This window comes from Mesoplodon densirostris, chromosome 6 (assembly GCF_025265405.1).
Source record: "Mesoplodon densirostris isolate mMesDen1 chromosome 6, mMesDen1 primary haplotype, whole genome shotgun sequence".
Taxonomy (NCBI): domain Eukaryota; kingdom Metazoa; phylum Chordata; class Mammalia; order Artiodactyla; family Ziphiidae; genus Mesoplodon; species Mesoplodon densirostris.
The window spans coordinates 45396516-45416667 of record NC_082666.1 but is presented as its reverse complement, the minus strand read 5'-3'; the positions used below and the strand labels follow the sequence as shown (position 1 = coordinate 45416667).

The 20152-nt window shown below is 53.6% G+C and overlaps 3 protein-coding genes across 10 annotated transcripts; 2 read left to right on the top strand and 1 right to left on the bottom strand.

The window, feature by feature from the left end:
• Nucleotides 1–4534: 4534 nt before the first annotated feature.
• GALT (galactose-1-phosphate uridylyltransferase) lies at nucleotides 4535–7894 on the top strand. Of its 4 annotated transcripts, XM_060100870.1 has the most exons (12): nucleotides 4535–4679; nucleotides 4739–4783; nucleotides 4979–5148; nucleotides 5405–5480; nucleotides 5571–5619; nucleotides 5744–5873; nucleotides 6025–6081; nucleotides 6234–6356; nucleotides 6642–6774; nucleotides 6877–6960; nucleotides 7281–7435; nucleotides 7703–7894. In XM_060100870.1, the coding sequence occupies exons 1-12, from the start codon at nucleotides 4655–4657 to the stop codon at nucleotides 7781–7783; spliced, it is 1128 nt and encodes a 375-aa protein (XP_059956853.1). In that variant the 5' UTR covers nucleotides 4535–4654; the 3' UTR covers nucleotides 7784–7894. The 4 variants fall into 4 exon arrangements, with proteins under 4 accessions (XP_059956853.1, XP_059956854.1, XP_059956851.1 ...); XM_060100871.1 differs by lacking the exon at nucleotides 4739–4783; XM_060100868.1 differs by having other exon boundaries at nucleotides 4587–4761.
• Nucleotides 7895–9312: 1418 nt separating this feature from the next.
• On the top strand, nucleotides 9313–18919 carry IL11RA (interleukin 11 receptor subunit alpha). Of its 5 annotated transcripts, none has more exons than XM_060100846.1 (13): nucleotides 9313–9405; nucleotides 12650–12749; nucleotides 13038–13098; nucleotides 13782–13951; nucleotides 14089–14203; nucleotides 14354–14386; nucleotides 14472–14638; nucleotides 15675–15838; nucleotides 16644–16785; nucleotides 17327–17446; nucleotides 17565–17661; nucleotides 17915–17997; nucleotides 18503–18919. In XM_060100846.1, the coding sequence occupies exons 2-13, from the start codon at nucleotides 12650–12652 to the stop codon at nucleotides 18517–18519; spliced, it is 1269 nt and encodes a 422-aa protein (XP_059956829.1). In that variant the 5' UTR covers nucleotides 9313–9405; the 3' UTR covers nucleotides 18520–18919. The 5 variants fall into 5 exon arrangements, with proteins under 5 accessions (XP_059956829.1, XP_059956830.1, XP_059956833.1 ...); XM_060100847.1 differs by lacking the exon at nucleotides 9313–9405 and adding an exon at nucleotides 9504–9585; XM_060100850.1 differs by lacking the exons at nucleotides 9313–9405; nucleotides 13038–13098 and adding exons at nucleotides 9546–9585; nucleotides 12011–12223.
• A 198-nt stretch (nucleotides 18920–19117) lies between these two features.
• CCL27 (C-C motif chemokine ligand 27) lies at nucleotides 19118–19717 on the bottom strand. The gene is made up of 3 exons (XM_060102489.1): nucleotides 19648–19717; nucleotides 19372–19507; nucleotides 19118–19178 (listed from the first exon to the last, which is right to left on the bottom strand). Exons 1-3 carry the CDS (start codon nucleotides 19715–19717, stop codon nucleotides 19118–19120), a joined length of 267 nt encoding a protein of 88 aa, XP_059958472.1.
• Between the last annotated feature and the right edge of the window lie 435 nt (nucleotides 19718–20152).

The window sequence follows — 20152 nt, the reverse complement described above, 5'->3', positions numbered from 1 at the left end:
TTGTGTTCTGGCCAATGAAGTATAGGCAGAAATGACATATGCCATTTCCAGGTCTGGCTCGTAAAATCTGTGAAATTCTTGACACTCACTTTCTTGTCTTATCTCATACAGTTACATACAATTAAGTAGTGGAGAATTCCGAATGCTGCATGGGACAGAGCTCTCCCTCTCTCCCACAATGGACTATGGTACTAAGCCACTGAGTTTGGAGGTTGTTTGTTACAGCAGCTAAGATTATTTACCCCGACTACTACAGGGCAAAAGACATGTTATAGTGTACTGTGCGGGTAAGAGTAGAGGCTGGGAAGATGAACTAATTTTTGAGAAATTTGACCAAGAAGGGAATGATAAAAAAAGGGATTATTTAGAGGAAAATGCAGGATTGAGGGAACATGTTTTTGTATTGGCTCTGGCTTCTGTGACACTCCTGAGTTGACCATTCTTTAAGAAGCCTGCGTAGCAGGGACTAGCAAATCTGGTCTCTGCCCCCTTGTTTCAGACAGAGTCCTCTGGGACTGTCTAGGTCTGCAGCTCCCCTACCTGGTCTTTCAGAAATCTTCTCCAGCACACACTGTTTTATTTATTTAGTTTGTACTGTTTTGTATTTTTCTTGTTTTTTAATATCTTTATTAGAGTATAATTGCTTTACAGTGTTGTGTTAGTTTCTGTTGTACAACAAAGTGAAGCAGCTGTAAGTATACAAATATCCTCATATCCCCTTCCTCTTGAGCCGCCCTCCCATCCTCCCTATCCCACCCCTCTAGGTCGTCACAAAACATTGAGCTGATCTCCCTGTGCTATGCAGCAGCTTCCCACTAGCCATCCATTTTACATTTGGTAGTGTATATATGTCAGTGTTACTCTCTCATTTCATCCCAGCTTCCCCGTCCTGCCCTGTGTCCTCAAGTTCGTTCTCTACAACTACGTCTTTATTCTTGTCCTGCCTCTAGACTCTTCAGAACCCTTTTTTTTTAGATTCCATATATATGTGTTAGCATACGGTATTTGTTTTTCTGACTTACACTCTGTATGACAGACTCAAGGTCCATCCACCTCACTAAAAATAACTCAATTTTGTTTCTTTTTATAGCTCAGTAATAATCCATTATATGTATGTGCCACGTCTTCTTTATCCATTCATCTGTCGATGGACATTTAGGTTGCTTCCATGTCCTGGCAATTGTAAATAGTGCTGCAATGAACATAGTGGTACATGTATCTTTTTGAATTATGGTTTTCTCAGGGTATATGCCCAGCAGTGGGATTGCTGGGTCATGTGGTAGTTCTATTTTTAGTTTTTTAAGGAACCTCCATACTGTTTTCCATAGTGGCTGTATCAATTTACATTCCCACCAGCAGTGCAGGAGGGTTCCCTTTTCTCCACATCCTCTCCAGTGTTTATTGTTTGTAGATTTTTTGATGATGGCCGTTCTGACTGGTGTGAGGAGATACCTCATTGTGGCTTTGATTTGCATTTCTCTAATGATTAGTGGTGTTGAGCATCTTTTCATGTGTTTGTTGGCAATCTATATGTCTTCTTTGGAGAAGTGTCTATTTAGGTCTTCTGCCCATTTTTGGATTGGGTTGTTTGTTTTTTTGATATTTAGCTGCATGAGCTGCTTGTATATTTTGGAGATTAATCCTTTGTCAGTTGCTTTGTTTGCAAATATTTTCTCCCATTCTGAGGGTTGTCTTTTCGTCTTGTTTATGGTTTCCTTTGCTGTGCAAAAGCTTTTAAGTTTCATTAGGTCCCACTTGTTTATTTTTTATTTTATTTCCATTACTCTAGGAGGTGGGTCAAAAAAGATTTTGCTGTGATTTATGTCAAAGAGTGTTCTGCCTATGTTTTCCTCTAAGAGTTTGATAGTGTCTGGCCTTACATTTAGGTCTTTAATCCATTCTGAGTTTATTTTTGTGGATGGTGTTAGGGAGCGTTCTAATTTCATTATTTTACGTGTAGCTGTCCAGTTTTCCCAGCTCCACTTATTGAAGAGGCTGTCTTTTCTCTATTGTATATTCTTGCCTCCTTTGTCAAAGATAAGGACACATCGTTTTAAAAAAGAGAAAGGTGGGCTTCCCTGGTGGCGCAGTGGTTGAGAGTCTGCCTGCCGATGCAGGGGACACGGGTTCGTGCCCCGGTCCGGGAAGATCCCACATGCCGCAGATCGGCTGGGCCAGTGAGCCATGACCAATGAGCCTGCGCGTCCGGAGCCTGTGCTCCGCAACAGGAGAGGCCACAGCAGTGAGAGGCCCACGTACCGCAAAAAAAAAAAAAAAAAAAGAGGCTAATTATTAGAGAAATGCAGCTCAAAACCACAGTGAGGTATCACCTCACACCAGTCATAACAGCCATGATCAAAAAATCTACAAACAATAAATGCTAGAGAGGGTGTGGAGAAAAGGGAACCCTCCTGCACCGTTGGTGGGAATGTAAATTGATATAGCCACTACGGAGGACAGTATGGAGGTTCCTTAAAAAACTAAAAATAGAACTACCACATGACCCAGCAATCCCACTACTAGGCATATACCCTGAGAAAACCATAATTCAAAAAGAGACATCTACCACTATGTTCATTGCAGCACTACTTACAATTGCCAGGACATGGAAGCCACCTAAATGTCCATCGACAGATGAATGGATAAAGAAGATGTGGTACATATATACAATGGAATATTACTCAGCCATAAAAAAGAATGAAAGAATGTCATTTGCAGCAATATGGATGGACCTAGAGATTACCATACTAAGTGAAGTAAGTCAGACAGAAACCAGTAACCAAAGCACATAATGCTGGGACTTCCCTGGTGGTCCAGTGGTTAAGACTCCACGCTCCCAATGCAGGGGGTGCAGGTTGGAAGCCTGGTCAGGGGATTAGGATCCCACATGCTGCACAACGCGGCCAAAAAAGAAAAAAGAAAAAAAAAAAAAGCATTTACAAAAGTAAATAAGCAAATAGTTAAAAAAAAAAAAAAGCTGATAATGCTTCTTGTTTTTCTCCATCCTGAATTCCCCTCAGGGCGCACCACCGTTGTGGGGGCAGCTGCAGGAGCTGATGCTGTAGCAAAATTTGTTGTTTATTGGAATAGCAAGGCAACATTCCCTTTCCACAAAAAGTATATCTTTTAACCCCCTTACATCCCTATTACACGTACAGCCAGTGGGACATGTAAAACTCTGGTTTCTCAGCTCCCTGCTCCCTGCCCTCTACCTAGTGGCCTCTTTAGATTCCAGTCTGAGGCCCCTGGGCAGAGATAAGGTAAATGACCTATGACCCAGTTTTTACATCTGAGCTCAGCAAAACACCTGGCTTCTCCTGGCCTGGTTTGGGGGAAGGGGCCTCACTGCTACTGCCCAGCTCCTAGCTCACTAGGTTTCTATCTTAAGGCTCACTGAGGGAGTTTCCTGCTGGCCTAGTGGTTAGGATTCTGGGTTCTCATTGCTATGACCCAGGTTCAATCCCTGGTCGGGGAACTGAGATCCTGCATATGGCATGGCCAAGAAACAAACAAACAAACAAAAACTCACTGAAGTCTCAGAGGCATTTCAAAGCATCAGGAAGAGCTTGGAAACTTGGGTTCAAATCTCAGCTTGGCCACTTATCCTTTGGGTGATCTTGAGGCCTCGGTTCTCCACTGTGAAATGGGGAGGAGGTTCAGACAATATTTAGATGGCTCTATAAAGTGTCAGGGGAGGAATTAATTTGAAGTTTATCCTAGTGTTAGCCAACTGGTTTGTTCCAAGGAAAAGCTGGAGAAGGGACAGGGGTGTGCAAAGGAAACACCTCTGACCCCACCCAGATGGTGGTTGGAGCTACTGATAGTCCTGTCCTCCCCACATTTTCAGATTTCTTATAGCCCTCTTACCCTGACCACTTCTTGTGTTTTTTGTGTGTGTGCATATGAGAGAGAGAGAATATGATTACTTAGCCCTTTTTTCCCAAACCCGTTTCTGCTGCCTGGTGGGGCTAGAGCATGGTTACGGTGAGGTACCCACTCCTCCAGACAGTACCTGAAGCCAAGGTTTAGCTGAAGCAGATCAAGCCCTACAGCCCCTCACCCCCACCCCCTTGCCTTTCCTCTGCCAGAGCCACCAAGCAGGTGAGTGAGGTGACTGCGGATCCAGGGTTATACCCTGACTTACCCTAGAATGTAAGCTCTAGGAGGGCTGAGACTATGCCTGACTCGTGCACACAGGGACATCCCTTTGCGCCATGTGGAGCCTAGGGGCCTGGCACGTGGTGGTAGATAGTAAGTATTTGCTGAATGAATGACCAAATGAATGACTTTAAGAAAGCAAGTAACTCTTGTAAGCATCCTGGAGCCGAGGGATATGTAGTAAGCAGGTTTCACAGAGGTTCTTCCAGGGTAGTTAGTGGCTTTGGCCCTAAAGTAGGATCATCAAAGTCGCCCCCTTTAGCTGTACGCAGTCCTGAACTCCGCCCCCAGGTGGCCGGGCCGGCCCTCAGACAGTCACGTGCTGGCGGCTGTCCAATCAGCGAGGGCGGGGCGGGGCGGGGCGGGGTCGGGCCGACTAGGCGGTGGGGGCGAGGTGAGCAGGCAGAAGTTGCCGAAGGTATCTCCACCCGGTGGTCTCCCGTTACGCAGGGGAGCGTGTCCTGAGCAGCGCCGGCAGGCGTCGGAGGCGGACGCCATGGCCACAACCTTCCGGGCGAGCGGTAACCGCAGGGCGGCCGGGACTCGCTGGGACGCGAAGCTGAGCCCTCCCCTTCCTTAGGAAGTTGTCGTCCCTCCCCGCAGGTCGGCGCGCCCACCCCTCCAGGCACGCGCGGCGAAGGGACACGCCGGTGTTGGGGCTGCAGGCTGATTGGCGCTGGGAACGCCCAAGCTCTGGCCTTTAGCTCCTGAGTAGGGTGGGGACAAGAGGGTGCATCCGAGCTTGGGCCTGCTGGTGGGTAAGACCCAGGGGAGAAAGGGGCGTAGGGCTTTGTGACTGATCTTGACGGTCTGCCCCCAGAGCATCAGCATATCCGCTACAACCCGCTACAAGATGAGTGGGTGCTGGTGTCAGCGCACCGCATGAAGCGGCCCTGGCAGGGGCAGGTAGAACCCCCGCTTCTGACGACAGTACCCCGCCATGACCCCCACAACCCTCTGTGTCCGGGGGCCACACGGGCCAATGGAGAGGTAAGTCTTTAGATCCTACATCTGCAGGCTGGGCCCGGTGGGAGTAGTTCCCCATCCACTGCCCTTAGAGCTTCTCTTCACCCTACAGGGGAGTGGACCCTAGCCCTTCACCCCACAGGGGAGTGGACCTCTGGGTCATATCCCACCAAGTCTTTTTGACCTCAGAGTGGCCTTCTTCCCGCCTTGTAACCTTGAAGCCCATCAGATGACTGGTAGTATGGGCCAGCAAATGCTTCTAGCCCATCCTTGTCTGTAGGTGAATCCCCACTATGAAGGCACCTTCCTGTTTGACAATGACTTCCCAGCTCTGCAGCCTGATGCCCCTAGTCCAGGTAACTTGGATCTAGCTGCTGTTGGGGAGAAAGGAGGCTGGACCTTGTTGGGGGACTTCTGTTGCAGAGAGTGATACCCCTTTATCTTAGGACCCAGTGATCACCCCCTTTTCCAAGCAGAGGCTGCTCGAGGAGTTTGGTAACTATGAATTTCCACTCTTACACCCTTCAACCCGGGGCCTGGATTGAGCACTGGGGTTGGGCCCTGCCCCCAGCACAAGGAGCCCTATATCTCTGTCATTTCTCCCTTCTTCACCACCTAGTAAGGTTATGTGCTTCCACCCCTGGTCGGATGTGACACTGCCACTCATGTCAGTCCCTGAGATCCGAGCTGTCGTTGATGCATGGGCCTCAGTGACAGAGGAGCTGGGTACCCAGTACCCTTGGGTGCAGGTCTGTGAGGTCGCCCTCTCCCCTAGATGGGCAGGGAGGGGGTGGTGCAGTTTGCTTTTGGGAAGTGGCATTTTTATTTCCACAGGTTGTGGTTCGGAGGGGTTGACTTGCTGTCCTTTTGGCTATAAAGCTCCCTACCCCTACTTCATAGATCTTTGAAAACAAAGGAGCCATGATGGGCTGTTCCAACCCCCATCCCCATTGCCAGGTATGTGTGTCAGGGGCTTCAGTGGATATCTGGGCTGAGTCCAAGACAGTGTGGGGTGGGGAACTGCAGTAAGGGAAAACAGGGGAGGTATGCTAGTGATGTGGAGGCTTGGAGGTGAGGGATCTGTCTGCTCTTCTCCTCCTCCTTGACAGGTGTGGGCCAGCAGTTTCCTGCCAGATGTTGCCCAGCGTGAGGAGCGATCTCAGCGGGCCTATCAGAGTCAGCACGGAGAGCCCCTGCTAATGGAGTACAGCCGCCAAGAGCTGCTCAGGAAGGTGGGAGAAAGCTGGATCTTGTGTCCCCAAGAAGCCCGTAACCTCACCCCAAAAAGGAGAGGCGTGTGAAGGAGGAGGGTAGAAGAGAAGTAGCAGGGAGACTTGCTAGGAGGACGTAGCAATAAGCTAAAGAAAAGATGATGATGGCTTAGACTAGGGTGGTAGTGGTGGAGTGGTGAGAAACCATCGGTTTCTGGGTACGTTTTTTTCTTCTCCTTCCCTTGCCTATTTGCTGACCCCCCTCACACCCGCCTTGATGACCTCATCTCCATTTGGTCGGCCTAGGACCGTCTGGTCCTAACCAGTGAGCACTGGTTAGTGCTGGTCCCCTTCTGGGCGGTGTGGCCCTTCCAGACACTACTGCTGCCCCGTCGGCATGTGCGGCGGCTGCCTGAGCTGACCCCGGCTGAGCGTGACGGTGAGTCTCCCAGCTGGGACCCTGGGGCCAGGCTTTGGATGGGGATGGTTCTGGTGGGGCCAGCATCTGGGCCCCAGACTGAGAGTCAGGCTCTGATTCCAGATCTAGCCTCCATCATGAAGAAGCTCTTGACCAAGTATGACAACCTATTTGAGACATCCTTTCCCTACTCCATGGGCTGGCATGGTGAGGCTTTTTGAGTACCCATATCTAACCCCAACACCATTTCTGGGCTCCTGGGTCCCAGCTTAGTGGACTGCAACTCCCAGCAGGCCTTGGAACACTTGCTGGGGAAGTGTTCAGAGCAGGGGTGCTGGGACTGAGGGTGGAGAAGTGAACGTGGTGAAACTATGTCTCCCCGTGGGCTTTCCAATGCCTTCTCTCCTCTCTGGCAGGGAATGCTGGAAGATGTAGTTTTCAGGTACCTGCTATGGTCTGGGGGTAAGAGCTAGGCTGAAGAACTAAGAAAGGACCCTTCCCAACTATTTCTGCCTTCTTCCCGCCAGGGGCTCCCATGGGATCAGAGGCTGGAGCCAACTGGGACCACTGGCAGCTACATGCTCATTATTATCCTCCACTCCTGCGCTCTGCCACAGTCCGGAAATTCATGGTTGGCTATGAAATGCTTGCCCAGGCCCAGAGGGACCTCACCCCTGAGCAGGTCTGGACTTGGAGCACCCTGGGTCCTTGGGTCCCCTTTTCCCTCCTATTTCCTCAAGGGATCCCAACAATCATGACCCTGAGAATCCCCACAACCTGGGTATTCCTAGGGACTCAGGAGCTGACTCCTTCATCCTGTGGCTATTCCAGGGGTCGTTCTCACCAGCCTCCCCACCCCACATGCTCTCCCCCAGTGCCTAGCGTCTCCTAGCACTCACCATTCTGGGCAGCCCTTACCCTCTCTGATTATCCCCTTTCCCCCTTCCAGGCTGCAGAGAGACTAAGGGCGCTTCCTGAGGTTCATTACTGCCTGGGGCAGAAGGACAGGGAGACAGCAACCATCGCCTGACCACACTGACCACAGGGCCTTCTGCCTGAGAGAACTAGGGCCTAGGGTTTGGGCAGATGTGGGATCAATAAAACTGTGCTTCTCAAACTTTAATCACATATTCTAACACCAGAGGAGTGTGAACTCTGATCCTTGGGGGTCTGGGGTTAAAGGCCGAAGGTGTAGCTCCAGCCACAACTTTTCTTTGCCAACAGATGTGCAAAAACTTAAGGGCACAACCTCCCCACCTCTTTGCCCCAAATCTCTGAACAAAATTAATACTCAGTGTCATGTCTGGCTTTTACTCCTAGAGTAACAAAGGCATCCCAGTTTAAAATGGTTTTAGAATCCTTTGTTCTTGTCTTTGGCTGAGGCTTTGGGAAGGCCAGAGCCCCCTTTACTACCATCCCTAGGGTGTCAGCTCACCAAGCCTGGGACTGAAGGTTTGGTCGGAGTGGGTGAGCAGGATCCTTGTCCCATTGGTCAGTGGCCAGACCCTAGGCTCCTGGCCAGAACCCTGGCTATGTGAGCGGCTGCAGCTTGGCTCTGCTCCAGCCCACAGAGGCTGAAGGGGCGGGTAGGGAACGTGTACGTGGCTTTGTGTCCTTGGCCTTTCCAGACTCCCACGTGCAGCATGTATGCCCGGGCTCTGTACATCTCTGTTGCCTCTGTGCCCCACTCATTGCACAGGGCAGGAGACCGCTCTGGCAGGGAAGGGGTGACAAGAGTTAGGAGCCTCAGGGCCATGGTAGGAGGGGAATGGTTTTTGGAGTGACCCTGGGTCTACCCCCTCCCCTCTGGAGCTGTTTCCCTGGCAAGACTGTAACTGTGGGAATAACAAGTCATACAACGCAGGAGACATGATGCCACCTAGGGTCCTCCAAACTTTTAGGTGAGGACAGGAGCTTCTGAGTAATGCGGGAATGGCCAGAACACTTTTTGTCTCCATTCTTCTCGAGGGAATTGAGTCTCTGGGAGGGGAAATCACACAAGGCTGGACAGTGATGATCTGACCCAGGAGAACCTTGGCTGCCTGCCTTCCCGTCCAGGATTCTTTCTTCCTAGAGACCCTGAGGGGAAGGGTCAACTTGGAGTGTTAACCCTGGTTTGGAAGAAGCTCAGACAAATGTGGTACACATTTCCCTTGAGCCCCCATTGGCTGGGGAGTGGAACCCTGGATGGGTGACATACATAGCTACACACACACACACACACACACACACACACACACACACCCCACCACCACCACCACCCCGATCCTACACCTTTTATTTGCCTGCATTTTGGAATCATCTGGGGAGTTTTAAACAGTACTGATTTAATTGGAGTGTGGCTTGACAGTTTTAAAACTACAGTGTCCAGCGACGTTTGAGACCCACTGCCTTACAACCAGTCCACCCCCTTCCTTATCTGGAGACAGGGGCACCTTCAGCTTCTCTGGTCACCTGCCCAGTAGCTCCTAAGCCACTGAACTTGAGGCTTTGTTTGAGGACAGCTCGGGGGTGGACGGGGCGGGGCCTGAGAGCTCTGGTCCTGCTGTCCCAGGAGGAGAGGCTTTCAGGCCAGGACCCAAGAACCCGGCTCCAGACTCGGTCTCCGGCAGCCTCCTCAGTCCCGGACGGGACAGGAAGTGTCCGGCAGAGGTGGGTATGGGGGTGATTGGCAGTTGGAGGCTCCAATGGGTCGAGCCCCCCCTATTTCACCCCTCTCCTTCCATTGGTGCCTGGGCGGGGCCGCCCCACGGCGGGGGCCCAGGGCGGCAGGGAGTAGAGGCCGGGGCAGAGGGCGAGGGCGGAGGGCGCTGGCGGCGGGGGCCGCAGAAGGTGAGGCCTGATGGGACCGCGGAGGAGAGGGCGGGGCCTGGGGATGTGGGATTTGAAGGGCCCGGAGTGACTGACGGACTGTCAGTACGTGTGTGTGTGTGTGTGTGTGTGTGTGTGTGTGTGTGAGAGAGAGAGAGAGAGAGAGAGAGCGAGAGCGAGAGGGAGAGAGACTGCAAGGCTGTGTGTGACGCTGTCAGTGTGCGAAACTTCGCAAGTGTCGCTTGGTGAAACTGTCAGCTAGTGTGACTGCGGGTGTCGCTGTGCTGTGGCTGAGTCTGCATGTGGCTGTGCCTGTGTGGGATTATGTGTGTGTGTCAGTGTGCACTTTGGGGGCAGAGACCGGGTCGTGTGTTTGTGTGTGTGTGAGAGGGCCTGTGACCACATCAGGGAATGTGTTTTGGGAAGGTCTCTGCAGAGTTTGACACTGTGTCTGCCAGTGTGAGAGTGGATGGCTGGGTTTGCGTGTGCCAGTGTGTGACTTAAGCATGGCAGAGGAAGGATGAGACTTGCACTCGGCGTGTGTCCTGTGTCCTAACTGTTAGACTGTGGAGGAGTGGAGCTGGGTTTGCATTTTGGGGACCCACTTCAGTAGCCAATGGGACTGACCTTTCTACTTAGTGGCCAGGGTAAGCAGACCATCCCCAGCACACTTGGCTCTCCCTCCTTCTTTTAGTGCTTGAGAATCCTTGTCACTGGTCCACTGCTCCTTATTTTCTGTCTCCCTGTCTGACTCAGTTTCCTTATGTTTCTTTTTCTCTCTCTATTACTGTCTTCCTAGAGCTAGTGCTCTGTGTGTCTTCACACTTTCGTCTCCCCAGGTATCTCTGTGTATCTGCTTTTTAGTCCTGCCTCTCATATTCTCTGCATCTCTGTCTCTCTCTGTGCCCCTGTGCCTGACTCCCCTGTTCACCTTTGTCTCTTTGGCTACCTGGGGGCCTGAAATGGGGGGATCTGCCGTGCTAAGAGCTCCCTGGAAGAGGGGGCTTACACTATGATGAGGAGTTGCTTTTAGAGAGTGCTGTGACCCCCCATCCCAGGGCGGAGTGCTAAGTGTGTGTGTGTGGCTGTACAAGGAAGAGGGAGATGTGTGTCTGTGTGTGTGTCTTGGTATGTGTAAATGTTTAAGTGTCTGAGTCTGGGTGAGGATGTCTGAGTGTATCGGTGTAACTGTGAGAGGCTGTGTCTGAGAGTGTGTGTCTGAGGGTAAGTGTGGGTCTTGTGTTTCTGGCACCAAGGGACCAAAGGCATTTCCTGGTGCTGGGGCCTGAAGAGTAGAGGGGGAGGTGAGAAATAGCTGGAACGTCCAGGGGAGGGGGAAACTGGACTCTTTGGCTTTTCTTTATATCCCCCAACATGGGGCCCTCTTCCCCTTAAAACACAGACAGCTGTGCCCTAAGGAAATATTTGCTGGGGAGTGAAAAGAGTGGGAGCACGAGTATGTGTCTGCTTTTTGATTTGACTGTGTCTGCATGTGTTCAAGGGAGTGTCTTTGTTGACTGTGCCTGGGGAGTCCACGCGTGAATGTGCCTGTGTTCTGCTGTGTGAAAACACAGGAACCTCTTGCTGACAGGGACACAGCAGCTCTCCTTTCCCTCTTGCTGTGCCTGGCTGTGCCTGGCTGTGCCTGTGGCTTCCTTTCCAGACTCGGGGGAGGCCTCTTCCCTTCCCAGGGCCTTGGGTGGGAGGGGGTGGGAGAGTAGGAGGGAGGAGAAAGGAAAGAGGAGGGGGCCTGGCTAGGGGCGGCTGAGCTCCGTGGCCCAGAGGGGCGGGGGCAGGGAAGGGGAAGGAGGGGACGATTCTGGGGTCCCAGAACTGAGTAGAGCTGAGACGGGTGCTGTAGCTGGTGGGAGGAAGTCCTGGAGGCCATGGACACTCAACCACTGGAATCATCGAGGTAGGGCAGGGCTAAGCAGGGTAAATGCGGCCGGGGGTCCGGGGTGAGCCACTAGACACACTCAGACAGACACACAGACACACGGAGGTCGCTGCTCAGCTCTACCTGGGAGGGATTTGGGCTCTCCCTCTTCTGGAGCCCTCGCCCAGGGCCCCTTGCCCATCTGCCCCTTTTCCTGCCCCCATTCCCTCTTCCCCACTGCGTTCCTCATCCTGCTTTCTCCCATCCAGGATTCCCTCTCTCCTAGCACCTCCATCCTCCATACACACATGGTTGGTTACCTTTTTGGTCTTTCTGAGATCCTGCTGCCCCAACCCAGCCCTCACCTCGTTGAGCTCTCACCGCCTCCCAGTCCTGATCTCTGAGCATCTCTTTGTCCTGTGGCCCCCACCCCAGCCTCCTGTTCCTTCAGCCTCCCAGCTTCTCTCAGCCTCCTCTCCCGTCCCGCCACCCTGTCTCCATCTTCTGGCTCCTCGCCCGCCCCCAGCCTCTGGCAGCAGTCAGGGCATCTGGATCTGCTTAACTCCACAGCTTCAGCCTGCACCCTAGCCCCATCTGGCCTCGCAGGCTCAAGACCAGCAAGATTCCAGAGTCAGGCCCAGATGAGCGGCCCAGAGCAAGGAGCCAGGCCCAGGCAAGAAGAGGCTTGGCAGCCAGAGCAGCGCTAGGCCTCATGGCAGGGGTACAGGGTGGGCTCAGACCCACCATGACAGTCCCATCCCAGGGTGATGAGGGCTGCCTCAGGTCAGTCAGAGGCAATGACTATCCCTGGGCCAGGTGGGATGGACACGGAATTCCCAACAGCTGGATTGGAGGAGTTAATGGGAGTGACTGAGCCGGTGCCAACACTTGGTGCCAGGGGTGGGCGCCAAGGGTGGTGCGGGGGGCGGTGCTGTCACAGTCTGTCGCCTCCAGCTTTTGTTCTGGGCCCTAAGCCCATGACTGAGAAGGGGGGTGTGAGGGGGTGTGTGTGCGTGTGTGTGCACTCACAGCGCTGGGCGTATGGTGGAAAGGGGACCTTACATCAGAGCCCCCAGTGATGTCTGATGTCCTTACCCCACTGGGCACCTGGTTTCCTCCTAGAAAGCCCCAGTCTGGAAGAGGAGGAGGCAGGCTTTAGCCTCCCATCTTGGGAATGGGGGATCGCTGACCTTGCCTCTCTCCCCACAGATGAGCAGCAGCCGCTCAGGGCTGAGCAGGGTCCTGGTGGCCGTGGCTACAGCCCTGGTGTGTGCCTCCTGTCCCTGCCCCCAGGCCTGGGGCCCCCCAGGTGAGAAAAACTCTGCTCTATGACCCAACTCTGACCTGTGACTTGCCACCATCACCGTGGCCCCTCTCATGCCTAACCTGTCATCCTCCCAACCCCTGACATCCAATCTGGCAACATCTCTCCACCCTGCTCTCTGACCTCTGTCTCCAGATTACAACATGATGTTTTGACCCCATGACCCCACTCAGGTCTTAAAAGTCCACCCCTTATCCTGTCATTCTCACAAAGTGTGGGGTGGGGTGGGAGAGAGGGAAAGGAAGAGCCTCTGCTCAGAAGTGCCTTCAACAGGGGTCCAGTATGGGCAGCCTGGCAGGGCCATGACGCTGTGTTGCCCTGGAGTGACTGCTGGGTAAGTGCTGCACCAGCCTGCTGGGCTGACAGGACCCTTTCATGACCCATTTCTTGACCTTGCCCAGTCCTCACACCCCTCCCATCCTTGCCCCTTGTATCTGTAATCCTCACCTCTCTGTCTGTCCTAACCCTCAAACCATCCTTATTCAACAGAACATTCAACCAACATGTATTGAGCACCTGCTAAGTGCCTGGTCTATTCTAGACCCTGGGATGCAGCAGTGCACAAGCCAGGCAAGATGCCAGGTAGTAATAGCTGCAGGGCAGAAAATCAAAAGAGAGTGAGGTGGAAGAGGATAACTGAGTGACCACTTTTTATTGGTAATAAGGGAAGGCCTCTCTGAGGAGGTGACATTGAAGCTGATTTCTGAAGGTTGGGGTATAAGCAAGCATTCCTGACAGAGAGAACAGCTAGTGCAAAGCCCTGAGGTGGGAGTGAGCTCCACACTCTTGAACTAAAAGAGGCACAACCTGACTGGAGTGCAGTGGGGGAGGGGGAGACAGGAAGGTAATAAAGAAAGAAAGGAAGGCAAGGGCTAGATCACCAGGGGCTTTGTAAGCCAGCAAAAGGAGTTTGAGCTTTACCGCAAGCACAGTGAGAAGCCAGTGGAGAGCTGTGACATGGTCTGCCTCATAGTTTAAATCATCCCTCTATCTGTCATCATCTCATCTCGCCCCCAGGGCTCCAGTGTCCTGGTTTCGGGACGGGGAGACAAGGCTGCTCCAGGGACCTGACTCTGGTCTAGGGCACAAACTGGTCCTGGCCCGGGCAGAAAGCACTGACGAGGGCACCTATATCTGCCGGACCCTGGATGGTGCACTTGGGGGCATGGTGACCCTGCAGCTGGGCTGTGAGTTGGGGAGGGCGTATTGGCGGTAGCAACGATGAGACATGGGGCTCCTGGGGGAATCCAGGCCCTGAGTAAGCCCTCTGGGATGGGGAGGGGCTGGGGACTTCTCAGTCTCCAGCTGCACCCTCTGCCTCTAGACCCCCCAGTCCGCCCTGTTGTCTCCTGCCGAGCAGCTGACTATGAGAACTTCTCCTGCACTTGGAGTCCCAGCCAGGTTAGCGGTTTACCCACCCGCTACCTCACCTCCTACAGGTGTGTGCATGATCGATGTGTATACCTATACGTTTGGGTGTTTAGCAAAATGTGGGTGTGGGAGGTAGGTAAGGAGGTCCTGAGGAAGGCCTGAGAGAGAAGGAGGACCCTCCTTTCCTTCCTGACCTCAGATGGCCTCCTCCCTGCCAGGAAGAAGACGGTACCAGGAGCTGATGGCCAAAGGTAGGACATGAGGGGGAAGCTGGGGGCTCTAGCTGGGTCCCACAGTGAGCATTTCCAAAGCTCATGGCCACATCCTCTCTCCTAGGATGAGTCCATCCACAGGGCCCTGGCCATGCCCACAGGACCCCCCAGGGGCTGCCCACTGTGTAGTCCATGGGGCAGAGTTCTGGAGCCAGTACCGGATCAATGTGACTGAAGTGAACCCCCTGGGGGCCAGCACACGCCTGCTGGATGTGAGCTTGCAGAGCATCTGTGAGTACCCACTCCTAGAGCTCTCCCCAAATCCCTACCACAGAGACCCCAAACGGACCCCAGAGTACAGGTACCCCCCAAATTCAGAACTCTCCTCCCCTGAGGTACCACATAGTTCCCTCCCAACATAGACCCTTTTTGGCACACAGACGGCCCCCATGGAGACTAAGAACCCAAGGAGATCAGAGCCCAGGAGGCAGGGTTACATCAGCTTCTAGAGGCTGCTGCCACTACCCCCTTCCCTACTAGTCCTTCCTGGCTGCCTAGCCCCAGTGCTGCCTCTGCTTCTAGGCCTTGTGCTGAAGGCAGTTCTATCTCATGTCCTCCCTGCCCAATGGAAGCCCTTGCTGGCCTCTCCTTCCTCTTGATCTGTGTGTGGAAAGCTCTGGCTGGAATTTGGGCCAACTCATCTTCCTTGGATGGAAAGCAGAATCACTTTTTAAAAAAAATTTTATGTATTGATATTTGGCTGCATTGGGTCTTCGTTGCTGCACACGGGCTTTCTCTAGTTGTGGCGAGTGGGGGCTACTTTTCCATTGCGGTGCATGGGCTTCTCATTGCGGTGGCTTCTCTTGTAGTGGAGCATGGGCTCTAGGCGCACGGGCTTCAGTAGTGTGGCATGCGGGCTCAGTAGTTATGGCTCGTGGGCTCTAGAGCACAGGCTCAGTAGTTGTGGCTCACGGGCTTAGTTGCTCCGTGGCATGTGGGATCTTCCCAGACCAGGGTTCGAACCCGTGTCCCCTGCGCTGGCAGGCGGATTCCTAACCACTGCGCCACCAGGGAAGTCCCAGAATCACTCTTTAACTCACTCAACAAACATTTCAAAAATCCGTCCTCAGATCTTAGCTTACTTTATAATAGGGATGACAGATAGGTCCTGTGCCTAATGGATGATCAAGCTTAAGATTTCCCCAACCTCCTTGGAAGTGCCTCCCCTCAGGGACCTTTAGGCACACACCCATCTTCCCTTGGGAGGTGGTGGGGAAGGGATGAGTACCTGCCTTGTGCCCTGAATTTGTGTCTCTAATGCCCTCAGTGCGCCCTGACCCACCCCAGGGGCTGCGGGTAGAGTCGGTACCTGGCTATCCTCGCCGCCTGCGTGCCAGCTGGACGTACCCTGCCTCCTGGCCCCGCCAGCCCCACTTCCTGCTCAAGTTCCGGCTGCAGTACCGTCCAGCACAGCATCCAGCCTGGTCCATGGTGAGGCCCTTGGAGTGCGTCCCAATCTGGGGCTATGGGTCCTGTCTCTAGTTTCATGTTCCTGGGTATTCTGTGTGACCAGATCTGGCAGGTCACTGACACCCCGTGGCCTTCCCCTACAGAGTACTCTCCATGGGCCAGGCCTTGTGCTGGGTGCTGGGGTTGTAGCAGGGACCAAGGGACCGAGCCTCTGCCCTGCAGGGCTGTAACTGATCTCAGCCCATCTGTGGGAAGACAGCAATGATTTTTTACAAATAACTTTTCTAGGAAAAGGAGTGCCTTTCAGCCAGAGGCACAGCCTCATACAAACACTCATATACTCAGATGTGGATCGAGGTGAATTCCCACATCTGGAGATGGCAAAGATTGGCCAGCACCAGGCCTGGGGGGCTGCTGCCTCCGACAATAACCAATATTTATTGAACACCATCTGTCTGCCAGGCACTGTGCTACACATTTTACATGTATTGTCTCGTTTAGGTGTATTCACCTCTATTTTACAAATGAAGAAACCGAGGCACAGAGACAGGTCCAAGGTCATTCAGTAAGTGCTACAGCAAAGATTTGAACCCAGGCAGTCTGAAGTCACAGCCTGTCTCCAAAACCACTGTGCACCTTTGTCTTCTGAACACTAGGTGTAGACCTGACACCACCAGCCACCCTATGTGAGGCCCAGACAGCTGCATCAGGCTGACAGGGACAGGACTGGGAGGAAGGGGTGCTCTTTGCAGACTGGCTCTGGGGGGCAGATAGGCTGAGTGCTTATAATCTGGATAACGTGCCGACGAACCATCTGCACTCCCAGGTGGAACCGGCTGGATTGGAGGAGGTGATCACGGACGCTGTGGCTGGGCTGCCCCATGCCGTGCGGGTCAGTGCGCGGGACTTTCTGGACGCAGGCACCTGGAGCGCCTGGAGCCCCGAGGCCTGGGGTACTCCAAGCACCGGTGAGAGACAGAGCCTAGGGAAAGGGCAGGGGCCCCGCTGCCCAGCATCTGTCGGTGGAACTGCAGGCGCTACGGGGCGGCGTGGCAATTGCGGCCCCAGGATTCACCCGTAGCTGCCTGCAGCCCCGCCCTAGCTTAAACCCTGCCCCAGATTAAACCCCGCCCCTCAGCCTCCACCCCTGCTTACATCCCCGGAAGCTGGCTCTGCCCTTTCTTTTCTTTTCTTTTTTTTTTTTTTTGCGGTACTCGGGCCTCTCAGTGTTGTGGCCTCTCCCGTTGCGGAGCACAGGCTCCGGACGCGCAGGCTCAGCGGCCATGGCTCACGGGCCCAGCCGCTCCGCGGCATGTGGGATCTTCCCAGACCGGGGCACGAACCTGTCCCCTGCATCGGCAGGCGGACTCTCAACCACTGCGCCACCAGGGAAGCCCTGGCTCTGCCCTTTCAAGCTCCGCCTCCGAGGCGCCCCTGTGTCCAACCCTGGCCCTGGCCTCCCCACCGACCCCGCGTGGATAGTTCTCCTCAGGTCTCGTCTCCCTCCAGGGCCCCTACCGAAGGAGATACCAGCTGGGGGCCAGCAACACGCGCAACCAGAGGAAGAACCTCAGGCGGATAGTCCTGCTCCCCCAAGACCGTCCCTCCTACCAGACCCGCGGCCACTTGGTGAGCTTGGGCAGATGGGCAAAGGTGGTAGAGGATGGGAAAGCCCCAGAGAGGAGGGGGCACCGAGATTGGTCAGGCAGGCTTGCTCTCACAGCTGGCACGTGACCCTACCCCTCAGACCACAGAGACGCCCTGGAGCAGGTAGCCATGCTGGCATCTTTGGGAATCTTCTCCTTCCTGGGACTGGTGGCTGGGGCCCTGGCACTGGGGCTCTGGTAAGTGACTGCCATTGGCCTCTCATCCTCTGATCCCACACAGGGGCTCTGGTACCCATAGACCACACCTATTCCCACCCCTCATGACTTCGCACTGAACGTGTCTGATTCTGGAACCATTCCTCCTCCTCCTCCCGCCCCCAACTTCATGATTCTCACCCGTTCCTCTCTTGACCCTTTACTAACAAACCTTTTTGGAAGAGACTGAGATGGCCCACATTGTCAGGGAGACAGCTTCCTTTTTGTGCTCCAGGCTGAGGTTGAGACCAGATGAGAAGGATGGACCCCAAAAGTCTGTGTTCTTGGCCCCGATGATTCCGGTGGACAAGCTTCCAGGTGAGTATGACCTCTGGGAGGTTTGGACTTGGAGATGTGTGCCCTCATTTTGAGTGTCTGGATTAAGAACCAGGTGCCTTAGTCATAAGGGTTTTGGGAATCAGAGTTGGGTCTCCTCATTCTTGTAACTTCTGGACTCAGGGATGGGCCTTTCGTTCTTGAGTCCCAGACTCAAGAGTTGGGTCTCTTCTGTCTCCTGCAGGATACTGGGGCTCCTAGATGGACTCCCTCCTCATTTTCAGGGTATTAGGCTCAGAGCTGTATATCCATCCTTATTCTTGGGATGTCTGGATCAGAGCTGGATCCCCTGCCTTATTCTTGACGTGCCAGGGCCCAGAGCTAGGTGCACTCCCTCATCTTCAGGGTATTGGGGCTTACACAGAGGTGGGCTCCCCTATTCATTTTTGGAGTGTTGGACTCAGAGCTGGGTCTCCTCCCTCATTCTCAGGGAATCTGGGACAAGATCCAGTCCTACTATCTCCCTTGATTTTCCTCCTTCTTCTAGGAGTCCCAAACCTGTAGAGGATCTTGGAAGGCTTCAGCTGATTCCACCTATAACTCTGTCTTGCTGGTGTGGATGGACAGACAGGTGGAACCCAGGCAGGACAGTAGATCCTCATGGAGGGGGGTTCTCGGCTGGAAGTTCTGTTTGGAGCTCATTTCTATGAGACTCTGTGTTCCCAACTTGCCAGCTGAAAGGTGCCTGGACCTCTGGCTTCATCTGAGAGTTGGCAGTCCACCTGAGGAATGTGCATAGATGTGTATGTCTGTGTCCATGTGTATCCAAGTGTATGTGAGGCAGGGAACATGTGTTCTCTGCATGTATGTATATAGGTACCTGGGGAGTGTGTGTGGGTCCTTGGCTCTCGGCCTTGCCCCTGGCGGGGGTTGTGAAGGTGTGAATAAAGAGAATGAGGAGGTTCTTCTGTTTACTGACATGTTTCACAGCTCCGGATTCGGGACTCACAGGAGAGTACACAGAACTTGGAGACCACAGTCAGAGACTATTGGGCGATGCTGCTTTATTATTTTGGCTACTGGGGGCCCCGGCCCATTTTCCCTATCATCTCCAAACTCAGTTGGGCAGAGTCCCCTGGAGCCTCTTCCCTTGGCAGTGAAATCACAGAGTCAGGCTGCGGTTCTGGGGGTGGATGCAGACGCTGCGTCGAGACAGGTGAAACCTGGGAAAGGAAAGGTCCAAAGCCATGGTCATAGCTTGGAGATGAGGGTAAGGCCCAGGGGTTAGAGGCAAAGGCCAGATGAAAACCTGAGTTGGCATCAGAATTAGCAATTGGGGCGGGGTTGAGATCAGCATCAGGGCTTGGGACTGAGGTCAGAGTCAGGGGTCAAATCAGGGGCAGAGTCAAAGCTCACACGAAGGCCTGGAGGTGACAGTCCCAATCAGCTTCCTGAAATTCCACTCGGATGACCTTCCTCAGTAGTTTGGTTGAGAGTGGCTGTCGGTAGAACTGAGTACAGCATGATGTAGTGCTGGGTGCCAGTGGCAATGCTAGGGGACAACAGGACCATGTGTTCAGAGGGCTTCTGACCTTAAGTTCCATCAGACAGCTGGAGGCTGGGCTTCCTGGGCCCCTTCCCCTCCATCCCATTCACCCAGACCCCTGACCTTCTAGACCCCCAAACACTCACCTCCTCCAGGGTCTGGGCTTAGGAGCAACAGTAGCAGCAGGAGGCTGCTGGTGGGTGAGGGCCCCTTCATGATGCTCAGCCTGGATACTTCCTTCTTTCTCCGCCTCCTTCCCTACGTTTTATCTGGGTGCCTTTTACCTGGGGCACCAGGTGAGTCAGCGGCAGGTGAAGATGTATTGCTCATCCTGTGACACTCCTGGGCCCTAATTACCAGAGACCCCTGTGCCACAGACCCCTTCCTCTTTTAGGACAGTAATTTCCCATGGGCTCCTAAATCCTGGGCAGAGAAGCTGGGAAGGGGGGTTGTACATGTGGGGACTGATGGTACAGTAACTGAGTAAGGGCGGCCAAGGATCCACAGTGGCATCCAATGATGGACATTCACACTCAACATACTCATAGTTACACATTCACAGTCACACCTCGGTCACTCGATCAACCTCACATGGTCAGACAACCCCAGATGGAATCATACAGTCCCAGTTATACTCAAAGTTCCACTCCC